The sequence below is a fragment of the Ambystoma mexicanum genome, chromosome 7p, assembly GCF_040938575.1.
Source record: "Ambystoma mexicanum isolate Mex_15411 chromosome 7p, UKY_AmexF1_1, whole genome shotgun sequence".
In the NCBI taxonomy this organism is placed as follows: Eukaryota; Metazoa; Chordata; class Amphibia; order Caudata; family Ambystomatidae; genus Ambystoma; species Ambystoma mexicanum.
This window is the reverse complement of record NC_090939.1, coordinates 919604361-919617309: the sequence shown is the minus strand read 5'-3', so window position 1 is coordinate 919617309 and position 12949 is coordinate 919604361. Positions and strand designations below refer to the sequence as shown.

Sequence of the window (12949 nt, the reverse complement as noted above, 5' to 3'; positions counted from 1 at the left end):
CTTCCTCTTTGCTTCTGCTTTCTCTCCCCCTCTCCCCTGCTAAATCACTGAAACTGTACTGAATCAGCAACTGGGCCACTCACCAATCTCGGTCCTTGGCCCAGCCACTCTCCCCTGCACTGCCTTCCGTCTCCCCTTGTTCCCCTCTCCCTGCCTCGTCGCGCCTTGAAACACTCGTGTATAGGCGCGTTACAAATGCCATATCATATCATCATATCCTACATGTCCAAAGGAGGAGGAGTCGCATTTATACACAGAGACAATATTACCTTGAGAACTATCACCAACTCCCAACTCAGTTCTGCAAAATCCCTGTCAGCGAAACTATCCCTCTCACCGACCAACACAGCAACACTACACCTTATCTATAGACCCCCAGGACCACTGGGCTCATTCACAGATGATATTACATCTATGTTGTCGGCCAACCCTAAGCCTAACTCCCAGGTGTTGCTACTAGGCGACCTCAACCTCGGCCTTTCCGACCCTAAGGACCATATGGTCTTCGAGGTTGCCACCTCCCTTGCTAACCTAGACTTCCAACAACGCATTCTCGCACCTACCCACAACAAGGGTAGAACGCTTGACTGGATATCCGACCTCAATTGTAATACTACAATCATATTTAACTCTGCTTGTGCCTGGTCTGACCATCATATCATCACCTTCCTCGTACCGGTCACCAACCCCCAGCCCAAACCGACCATAGCCCCTGCTATACCCACTAGGAACAAAAAGGACATTACTAGGGACAAATTGCTCCCGCTCATTCTCCCTATCCTCAACAATTGCGCCACTCAGTACAAGGACCCCACCGTCCCAGTAGACACCTTCAATAGTACTCTACTCAAAGCTATTGAGACTATAGCCCCACTTAAAATACGCAAATCAAAACAACGTTCCCATTTGAACTCATGGTTCACACCGCAGCTTAGAGTTCTGCGTAGAGAAAAGCGGAAGGCTGAAGCCCGCTGGAAAAGTAATCCTAGCATGGATAACAAAGACTCCCTTCTCATCACCTCACTTAACTATAAGGAAGCCATCTTCCAAGCAAAAAAAGAGACGTACAACCAATGTATATCTCAAGCCAAATCCAACACAAAGGAGTTATTTACAATTCTCAAAGAATTGGAATCCCCCTCACCTACCCCTTACTCCTGCGTCAAAGACAGCATCTGGTGCAACAACATCCAAAACGCGCTTCTCAACAAAATTACGACCTTGCAATCCAAAATTAATGCCAAACAAAACTCCCTCCTCACCTCCCCCCTAACTAAAACTCTCCCACCCATAACGACTACCCCATTTTCTCACAAGTCATTTAGCTTTACGCCACTCACCATCCCCGAGGTTGAAAAAATCATTAGCAACCTAAAACCCTCAAACTGTCAAGGTGACCTCGCTCCCTTCATAACCACCTTCATCAATTCTTCTTTTCAATCTGGAGTGATCCCCAACAATCTGAAGGATGCTTGGGTCATCCCCCTACTAAAAAAACCGACCCTAGATCCGGAGACTCCTACCAACTACAGGCCTATCACCACAGTCCCATTTCTTCTAAAAATTCTAGACAGAGCAGCTTACTTACAGATACAGAACTATCTGGAAACTGCAATCTTCTAGGCACAAGACAATCCGGTTTTAGGCCCAAACACGGGACGAAACTGCCCTCTTAGACCTTAAAACCCAAATTGAGGACTTAAAAGATAATGGCAAACTGGCATTACTACCCCTATTGGACTTATCTGCTGCATTCGATCTGGTAAACCACGAAATCCTCTGTCAACATCTAAAATCTGCAGCTTACTTTTCTGACAATGCCACCAACTGGATTAGGTCATTCCTAGACAACAGACACATGAGAGTATTCTCCCCAACCTCCTCAGCTGACCCAGCACAAGTCCCCTGCGGAGTCACTCAAGGGTCATGTGTATCCCTCACCCTCTATAATGTGCTTGCCAAACCCTTGTTCGATGTGCTTGATTATCTGGGTGTCACCTACACTAATTACGCTGATGACACCCAGATACTCATTCCCATCACTGGCGATTACTCGGTGAAGGTGAACTTCTGCCATACATGGGCGTAGTACATGGGCGGGGGGAACAGGGACAAATCCCACCCACAATTTTAAGTGAGGGGGATACAATGACATTTATCCCCCCAGTTTCCCCATGTGTGTGTGTAGAGTGATGCGTGCAAACCTGACTCCAAGTTCACTTTGCACACAGTTCAGCTGCTTCAGCAGCAGCAGCAGCGGAAGATTCTTGTAACAATATTAGAATCTTCAACAACAAGAACTTGTGCATCCCCCTGCACCTGCCCATTGGCTCATCAATTGTGCCCAGGCCAGGCCCGGGGTCCCGAGAACATACTGCACGTGCCAACCCTGAGTACACAGTGCACAGCTGCGCAGCCTCCTCCCCCTCACCTTCGAGAAGCCACGGCCAGCAGCAAGCAGCAAAGCATGCTGAGAGTGTGACTCGACTCCGAAGCCAGCGACAACCCCCCTGAGAGGCAGAGACTCGACGAGACAGTGACTTCAAGGTAAGTTAACGTGGGCTGGCCTGGCCCCCCTGAGTGCAGGCCGGACTGCGATGCTGGCGGGGCGCAGCAAGCATTGGTGGCAGGCGTGTATGGCAGTTGCTATATTGTGCCCCCTCCCGGGGTATCCACATTGTAAACTGCACCAGAAAGGAAAAGGGAAAGAGTGAAGGGTTGGGGGAATGAGGCTACAGAGCTTTAAGTGGGCAAGGGCTAGCCAGGGCTCAGCCCTAGCAGTCTCTCAAAATTGCCCAAAAGCCAGGGCTCTGACAGTGCTCTCCTATCTGACCTCCGTCACTAAATTTCTTTAAACATATGAGTGGCAATACTGCTCTTTGCCAGTATAGGGCACCTTCAGCAATATTTAGAATCACATCAGTTGAAGACATTTGAAATGAGCTACGTTTCGAAAAGGAAATTATAAGAGAATACATTGTTTGCTTTTTGCCACAAAATGATTTTTGCCATTGTATAAAAGTATTATGATTAACATGCCTTTGATTAGTATGTATGAACAATGGATTATTTTCAGAAGAACTGTGGGATTGCATGACCCCTTTTGATGTTTCATATCTGACAATACATATTTTGCTGAAAAGTTTTACACCAATTAACCATATTTAAATACATCTTTTAAAGCAGAATGTTTGCCCTTTTATTGCACATATGTGAACTCCATTGGCTTTGTTAGGCCAGTCCTTTAATTACACAAGCCACTCCCCTCTTAAAGCTTTATTAGTTACTTGGAATTTGAAGCAGCGCAAGACTCTTTTTAGGCCCCCACCCACAAATATTGTATCACAACGCATCTCCTATCCCACGTAAAACACTGGATACAACCAACCATGAAAAGGGCCTCGTCCAACCCTTGGGGGGCAATGGCATGCACTTGACATCTCTGGGGTAAAGATGTACACCCTTTTCAATTTGTATTTTTAGTGCATGATAAAAACCAAAATGTCATCCTGACAGATCAGGTTTTAACCAACCTTTTTGTTTAAATACAAAACCGCTTGAATGGGTTGCCACAATAGGATGCAAAGCACGTGGTTGGTGCAAATCCACCCAGAGGTGTTTGTTTGCGATCAGACAAAGCAAAAATCCTTCATATAGTTGAATGGAACAGCATCATTTTAAACCTTGCAACAAAATTTGAAGTGGAACTTTTCACACAGTTTCATAAAACCACACTTCGGCTTTTAGCCTCCCAAAAAGTATAAACTGAGCTTAGCATTAACCCATCGCCAACTCACTGTTAGCCACTCCTTTCAGCAAACCTTTGCATACTATCACTTAAAAAAAAAAATCATCGGTATAACAGAAAAAGTGGAACTGTTGGCCACAGGATCTGATGCAGGAGGGGTTGACTGGCCTATCGGAAACTCTAGAGATTTCCTGGCAGGCCTCTGCACCCTGGGCCTCTTTTGTGTGGGAACCTAATGAATTTTCTAATTTTATTGTAGGAAAAGGGTTGAGCCTGCTGAAAATGTGTAATATAGGGCCACTTTGAAAATTATTTCCAGGGCCTTTTTGGTTCCCAGTCCACCCCTGATCTGATGTGCTGTTGGGCAGTTCTGGCTGAAGGCTGTGGGTGCTGCTAAAGTACTCCTGTATCGGCAGCAAAGCCCCCGTTAAGAGGGTTGTACAGTTTGTGAGCTTTGGGGACAAGCCAGGAATGGTGGGACACCCAATCTTTCTGGGACAAGCTATGCGCAGGCCATGAAAGCCTTTTGACGTGGGAAGTGGTAACATTTTTACGTGAACTGAGCCTTCTGAAGTGAGACTCCAAATAAAAGTATTTTGCACTCTGACTGAACTGCTTTTCATTTTCTTCTGTTTTCTTTTTTCTTTTCTCTTGTTTTATCCTGTGATGATATATGTTATTTAATATGTACTGCTATTTTAATTTTGTGAAAAGTCGAGTTCATCGACTAAAAAACAATAAACAAATAAAAAAAGAAAAGTCCCAAGGTGTCCCCTGTACCCCCTAGATTTTATGGGTATCCTACGCCCCTGTCGCCATACCTTTTGTGCCAATCTCTTGGCGGATATTTTTCTACATTAAGAATGCTTTTCATAAAGCGCATTCCGTCAGAGGAGACCACCAGGTCTTGTTTAGCAAATTGTCTGATGTAGGCATAACTCCCCTCTGGGCTTTGACTGCATAAAACATCCCTCTTCCTCAAAGCATTTCTGATCTTACCCCACAAGACTGTATCCTGTACCACCTAAGAACTGTCAATGATTTTTCATGTCAAACTGAGCTATTGTTTGCATCAAGTGCCTTGATGCCCACGAGACTAGAGCGCTATATAAATGTCAAAATAAATAGATACATTAAACTGATGTGAGAGGTTCAACTTCTATTTCATAATTGCAGTTAGTCTTCGTTGTTCTAAGCGGGCAACCTGCTCTGTCGCTTCTCTGGGCAACAGAGCAGGAAGAGCGCATGAGTAGTAGAACCAATGTGGGAGACACTGGCACAGCCAGAAGTAGTACCTTGTGAAGTATCTCCCAGGTGAAGGAAAATTCTGCACAAATCCCAAACCACACTGGGTCCCCCGTCTGATGCTGCACGTACTTTCGGCCCCCATTACCTGCAGTAGAACAGGGCTGTTTTAGGAGAAAGTCGAGATGCTCGCGTGTGTGTTGTTACCTAGGGCATACCTTGATCATGGAAGGCAATTCGAACATAGTTGCCTGCAACGTGAAGGCAAACAGGCTGCAACTCAATGGCCGACCATTACAGCGAGTGAAACCAGGCCTTATTAATAAGGATTCTGAAAACGTTGGCAGATCTGAAATCCCAGGAGCTTGCATGCCATACCATGCCACACGTGTGGAAATATTAGGATTGCACATAATAATCGCAAACCCAAAAAGACTAAAATCAAGCCCAGTACAGATGTGGTCCATACAAAAAAGAACAGGAGCCAGGTTCTTCTGTCCCATCCAGCAAGTGCAAAAAGAACAGTGAAACACTGCCCTTTGCCAGAATATATAGTGCAGCGGTTGCCGCACTATAGTTACGTTTTGTATCAAGTTCCATAGGAAACCAGAGCATCGAATTGCTAAAAACCTATGACTTGAAGGACGGATTTGGATGATATTTTGGAGACAAAAAAATTTTTTTGGGGGATATTAAACTAGCACCAGGGAAACCCCAATATAACTAGGAGCCCAAGTACACAACACCTTACCACTTCGGTAAGGAAGTCTTAGAAACACTGGCCCTAGAAAATTTTGTGGAGAAGCTTAACACCTTATCTACAAAAAGCAGTTCTACAACTAAATAATGAATAATGAATAATTGAGGGTAACAAACCAATAGCCCCCCAACCAACCCCCATACTGGTGGGAGGTCCGCTGTTGCGGCCTCATGTGGAGGAAAGTGACGTTGGGTTAGGGAGGGGCACAGAGGGAAACTGGCAGTTCGAGTTGTGTTTGAAATAAAGAGGACGTATCTTTACGAGTCCTGTGTCCCGCGTATTATTGAGGGAGGCCGCCACATGAACCTCACAACAAACAAATAGCCCCCCTCCCCCAAGCCCCCAAACTGAATAGTTGGGGAAATGTTAGTTAAAAAATGAAAACATTTACTGAGAAAGCAAAAAAAAATTTTCGGCCCACTCCCATTTCTTTCCCCATAGAGAAAAATGTCCACATTTCTGCGCAGCACACAGCAAAAAGCCCTGGATGGAATTGGAACAGATACAAAACAACTTGTGAACGAAGCGTTGACTAGATTTCCCAGAGGGGTCTTGTTTTATTCAGTCCAGTTAATGTTAAAATATTTGACGGAGAAGGGGGTGCCCCCTTCTCTCACAATTACAGCTATGTATGTGTCCCACAATGCATCAGCAAGGCTTTTCAGAAAAGAAAAAGCCGCCATTTTTTATTTTTTTATTTGCTCGATGCAAAAGCAGCGTGGTTATAACCTGCGCAAGCCAAAAACGAAAAGTGCAAAAAAAGCCACTTGGAGGAGGAAAAGGGATGCAATGGCATCAGGCGAGAGGTGGAGAGGGGGAAAGAGGACACCATATGAAATTGGGGAGCTGGAGGTGCTCAGGGGACAGAGTTACAGTTCAATGGTTTTTGCATTACCTGCAAGCGGGAATGAAAGTGCGTCACACAAAACAAAGAGTGATAGAAGGTAACAGGAGAGGAGGCGGAAGGGAAAAAAACATCTGAGCAGAACGGGGGGCCATGGGAAGAGGAGGGGGCACTTAGTGAGTGCCTGTGAGGGTGTGGAAGTGCTTTAGAAAGGGACATTTTAAAAAAGGTACTGTGGAAATGGGAAAAGAATAACAAAAAAAAAAGTGACTGTGGCCACTTGGGCCCTAAAGACACCTATTGGTGCAACATGCAGAGTCGGCACGGCCGAAGGCCATGGCTAGTGGGCCCAAAAGGAAACCTAATGGTGGAACATGTAAATTGGCCATGGCTAGTGGCCTCTAAGGAAACCTACAGTGGAACATGCGCAGTGGGCACGACTGAAGGCCGTAGCCACTGGCCATGTGTGAAGGCAATGGCTAGTGGGCCATAAGGAAACCTATAAGTGGAACATGCACACGGGCCACAGCCCAAGGCCATAGCTAGTGACTCTGAATAAACTATGGTACAACAAAAACTTTGAAAATAACCGAAATGTTTTTAGTCAAGAGAAAGTAAGGTGATCACACTTTTACGCAGCAAACCCCTTGAAATTCAGTGGATGTGGGGAGAGATGATCATCTTAAATCTTTATTATTTGAGGAAAAAGGGGGTGCTCCCTCCTCAAAAATAAATAGTTATATCTGCCTGTATACATTGAGTATCCAATTGGCTAGGTTGTGTTAAATGAAATAGCCACCATCTTTTTTTATCTGACCTCGAGTGATAGCCGCATTTATACCCCAGGTTATATCCCGAGGGCATCTGAAAACAACACAGAAAAAAGCCATTTGCAGGTCAAAAGACATGCAAATGCCATCAGACTAGAGGTGGGGGAGGCAAGGGGACACCAAGTGAAATTTTGGAGTTGGAGAGGTGCTAGGGACCAAGTTTGCACCACAAGACTCACATTTTTCACATACAGTCAGGTATAACCACGGCTACCCAACATTTCAACTGAACCTGTCACAGAAACAAGTGTTATGGGGGGAATGGGAGAGGGCAGGGGATGTAAGGAGGCCATCAGGGGAGTTGGGGGAGCAAGCACACATGGGGGGGCGGGGGGGCTTGGTGAGGTCTGGAGGACAGGGAAGCATTTTATTCTTAGATGCATTTCCCCCCAATAACCACAGGTGTAATTACTACAAATAACCAAGTGTATGACCAAGGTTATCTGTAGTTCATTGTAATGTACCCATGATTATAGAAAAAAAGAAAAACAAAAATAAATTATGTATTTCACAGATAAAGTGACATTGGGCGTGAAAAATCACTGGCCATGGCCTGGCTTGGTAGCATTTTAAATGGCTGAAGGCCTGGTAGTGTTGTAAAATATAAAGTGGCCATGGCCGAAGGCCTCACAGCGTTCCCGTTGCAAAGCCCCAAAGCACATATATATCAAGAGAGAAGGAATTCTCAATGTCATACAAAATGGCATTATGGGGGATGTCAACGGGAACGCGGCGAGTAAAGCCTGTCCGGTGTTTCCCAATGCGCTGAATTTCAAGGGCTTAGTTGTGTTACTCACCTTAATTGCACTTCAACTAAAGTTTTTTCCTTGAAAATATATACACACAGATTAACATTTTGCATACTCTTTTGTATCACCACACCTCACCCTGATCCCAACTCTCATTTTATTGTATTTTGCTTCTACTTATTTAAATCAAATAAATCCCACCACTTGGCACCCTGATGCAGAGCGATTATTTTTTGGCAAACATTCACACAGTAGCAGAGAGCATTTGAGATCATAAAATGTACCAATTGTGCATAAAATGACGACCATACACACCTCCATTTCGGATTCCATAGGGTAAATCTAGCTTTTTGCTGCCTTCCTCTGTCGCCTGTTTCGCGTATTCAGGGCAGATGAAAGGGCGAACGTTTGGCATCCTAAAATTAAGCAAACAGAAGGTTATGTTCTTTAAATATTGCAGCAAGTAGAGAAAAGGGATTGGCAAAAATTATGATGTTTTACTCTGATCGTTTCATTAGGAAAGAGGAACTTGAAAGCCAGTGATATTTATCCATAGAACTGTATAAACACAACCCATGAACATTTTCAACTAACACCCAATCTACTCCCATTTCATTGGGAAGTTAACATGTCGCTGCGTCTGACAGAATGTGTGCATTGCGACTTTTTAGCATGGTCGACATAAGATCAAATGAATGGGGCCAATGTAATTTACTGCCAGCAAAGTCGCAGTTACATTTTTAAAGTCATGGCACTGAAACACACCTGTGAGGAAGCATTTCTGTTTTGCTGGCATTGAGGCAGAGATCACTGTAAGTGCACCAGGCTATCACCCCCTCAAGGGCTCTCAGATCCGATACAGCATCTCTCCTAGTAGTCCCACAGTACCACTAATTCAGACTCTGCGGATCCTCTTTCTCTGTCTAAGCGCCTATCATCTGGAACTCCCTACCCCTGCGCATTCACAATATTGACAATCACATGGTATCAGAAAGGCTCTCAAAACCTTGTTTTTCCCTCCCTCCTCTTGAACCCCCCCCACCACTCTACACTTGGTTGCCAGCAGCGTTCACATGGGCACACCGTAACAAACTATCATCCTCTCCTCATCCCTCACCCCTCATCCCTGTGGGCCCCTGCACTGGACCAAGAAAAAGAACACTACAGTCAAACTCCAGCCAAGCCTATGGTACGTATACCATACACCACGTCTGTGGACACAGGCGACAGCCACAGCCACCCAACCGTACATCCTAGAATGCAGCCATGGCTCTGCTATTCAGGTCTAGCAACACACAAAGCCGTCCACACTGAAACCCCTGACGTACCTCAACACCTCTGCAATTAGTATACAGTGACAACCAACTAAATAAATGTCTAGTTGGGCACACATCGAATCTTCAGCACTAGAACTCCATTCTAAACCACAGACAGCACCCACCCACATGCCTGACCTCCGGGCTGATTACTGGAGCCTAGCCAGCCCACCTAAATCCTAACCCGGCAAAAATGCACACAAGCATCTTTTAATTTGAACTTTAGAACCTCCTGCACATGGACTGCGGTCACAGAGAGTGTTCCAACCACAAAACACATTGAGGCCATTCACATGGGGAAAGGGTGCTACAAAAATGACAAATACAATACAATATATCTACCATAACGGAGTCAGAAGCTATTTGTGGCCAAGTAATGAGAGTTTATGAAACAGGCTGCTGATGGTCAGAAATGCCCCACCCTTGCATTGCAGAGAGCCTTATCAACAAATTGGCACACCAGACAAGTGAGAGCTTATCCTCGCTTATTCAGTTTATATTTGCCCATCGGGTACACACATGCCCATTGCAGCCTAAAAGTGCAGGAAATTATTTTGCCTTGCAGTTGCTGATCAGCCTTTTTGGTTTTAGAGCCTCTACTTTGTTCTAAAGGCCATTCAGACCTTGTTTACCAAGGCCTACAGCCCACTCTGCGACTCTTGGGTCAAGGTTTGATGTTTTATCCTAACAGACAATTGCTCATCCATGCTCATACTTCCAATCAAATACTATCAGACAGAGAAGTAGTCTGCACATCATTTGAAAGGAATACACAATCCCAGGATCTGCTGATCATCATCACCAGTTCGAGTCCAGTGGGCTGGGGAGAAACTTTGGTCTCACTTCAAAACAATTGGTGGCAACAGGAATTCTAAAAGCAATCATATTGGAGGTAATTGGACACAATGTTTCGAGGAGTTGCATATTTTTATCACACACCTGTTAAAGGAACTAGTCCTGTTTGAATGTACAAGGTATTGAATGCCTATATCAACAGACCGGGGGAGGGCTGTGGGACACCTTCTATGAACTGCTGCTGCTAGTTCAGATACTAAAGACAGAATATGCTTCTGTTCTTTATAACCTCAAACATTCAGAGGAGGTAGAACATGTGGGCATCCGTCAATCATTGTATAAATTCTCCTTATTCACGTTCCTAGTAAGTATTTGCCTATCCAGGTCAATGGCTTAAGAGAGACCAGTTTGCCTCACAGGACAACTAAGCCTTTCTACCCAGGAAAATAGATGGTCTAACCTTCCCATGAAACAGGCAACTTATTTCACTCTTCCCCATTTCAATCACCTCCTTAAGTTATTACCAAAATCAAGTCAGAAGGGTCTGAACGCACTTGTTAATTTCTCTCCAGGACCGATGCCTCGAAGTGGGTTTGTCTTATAGATAATTTTCTCTTGAGGTGGTCAATGCTTCCCAAGCAGAGGTTATGCCTTTTGGTATGGACACTGAAAACTGTGCCATGAGGCGTAGCAGTCCTGGTATTAGAATTGGCAGCTATACAGCAACGTAGGCCCTGAATTACTGCACTGGACACTAATCAATATTTTCTTTGCAACGTAATTCAGAAGGTCTCATTCCTCTTTTGCTACCAGGTGTAAACCAATTAATTTCTCTGACTACTTCTTTCTAGGCTTTGCAGAGTCCCATTTAAGGTCTCAGTTAGTACATGTGGTCATTTAAACACCACCAGGGTGACATTGCCTCAGTTGAACCACATGCCGCCCTTCTCTTGACCATTTTTCCTCCATCGTTCTCTGGTCTGGTACTGTCTTCCATTTTGTGGTCTCTGGCTGATTCCGAGGGTTCTTCCATCCACCTTGCGGTCTCCAGCTGATTCCGAGGGTTCTCCCTTCGACCTTGTGATCTCTATTCCAAAGGTTTATCCTTCCACCTTGCGATCTTCAGCTGATTCTGAGGTTTTCACTTTTTATCATATTCACTGACCCCTTAAGTATTTAGTTGGCTACAATCACTGCAAACATTGGAGACCAGGACATGGAACCTGTGGGTTTCAATATTCTTTATCTCTGTGTCCCTGAATAACTCCCTCCCACCTGAACACCCTTTCCATCAACATCTCCACTCACTATGTATCAAGGGGAGATTAACTGTTTTACAAATTCAGCTGGCTCACAATTAAAAAATGAACAGACGGAGGCCACCGGGGGCGCAGGCAAGATGGCCGCCTGAGCCGATAGCTCTGCACCCAGCCCCGGGGGAATAGCGGAGTTCAGACGGAGATAGGGACCCATCCTGCTAAAGAGCTGAAGATAAAGTCGTGGGAACCTGTGGCCCCCCGCAGGGTCCAACCTGGGAGTTCCTACGATACTCCTGTGCTGAGTTTGATCGAATGAAAGCACCAGGGCCCCTCCCCCACAGCCACGAGCAAGGCGCGGATCAAGACCGCCGTAGCCGCGTTCCACATGGGCCCCGGGGGACTCATCTGCGGGCCGAGGTGAGCACCCGCCCCGAGAAAGGAGGAGGATGCGGCCTCACATCACGAAGGAGCAACCACTGGCAGCAGGGGCGCTGGAGCCCCACGTCACTTCACCCCGGGCGAGCACCTTGGGGGCACACCAACGCGGCCCCACTTCCCAGGAGCAACCCGCCCTCCCCCGAGCCAAACATGCAAGCCACGCAAGGGGCTGCCAACGAGAGGGAATCGCCTGGCCCTCTGTTCTAGGCAGTGAGTGGCTACACGGAGCCGACGCGGGAGCGTGCCCCCTCCGACCACTTTGTACATTGAAAGGGGGATGCCTGGGGCACCTGAGGCGGACCCTCCATTACCCCGGGAAGGCCTGAGGGACTGCATCATTCATAGGCGGGACCAGAGCGAGCCTCCATCGCCATGTAGTCGCAACCACCCTCATTGCCAGGCAGTAATGAGCGGCACGGGGCCGATGCGGGAGCGTGCCCCCGACCCCGTTGCTATGAACACTGGCAGGGGGGCGCCTGATGCATCAGAGGCGGACTATCCACCGCATTGAGAAGGCCTGAGGTATCACACCACACCATTCATCCTCAGGTCCGACCAGAGCGGGCCCCCAACTTTACGGAGATACCACAACAAAAGGAGCCACAGAGGCCTCACCTGCCTCCACATTTGGGGTCCCCACCCAGTCCGGGCCATCGCGGGAGCGCGCCCACAATCCAATAGACTGGGGGTCACACAAGGACGCACGCTACAGGTGAGAGGCCCCCCTGGGCCAAGACCCCTAACACCACCCCTCACGAACAGGGCCCCCAGGGCAGCGCCATTTGGAGAGAGGCCTTGCCCCAAAGAGCACCATACAGGACACCGTGTCACGCGCCACGTTCAAGCCACGGTCAGCTACTCAGCGCTCCCCTTTGATTTGATTTATTTATTTATTTATAAAGCGCAAAAAACCAGGCCCAGGGGCAACCGGGCGCATACTCTTAAACATGTTACAAAACGCAGTA

The 12949-nt window shown here is 46.5% G+C and overlaps 1 protein-coding gene across 5 annotated transcripts in view; it reads right to left on the bottom strand.

The window, feature by feature from the left end:
* ST3GAL6 (ST3 beta-galactoside alpha-2,3-sialyltransferase 6) overlaps positions 1–12949 on the bottom strand; it is a 773060-nt gene that overhangs the window by 161721 nt on the left and 598390 nt on the right. For all 5 annotated transcript variants that reach the window (XM_069637206.1, XM_069637209.1, XM_069637205.1 and 2 more), the window contains one exon: positions 8492–8592. In XM_069637206.1, coding sequence (XP_069493307.1) covers positions 8492–8592 — 101 coding nt within the window. The remainder of the gene's footprint in view (positions 1–8491; positions 8593–12949) is intronic.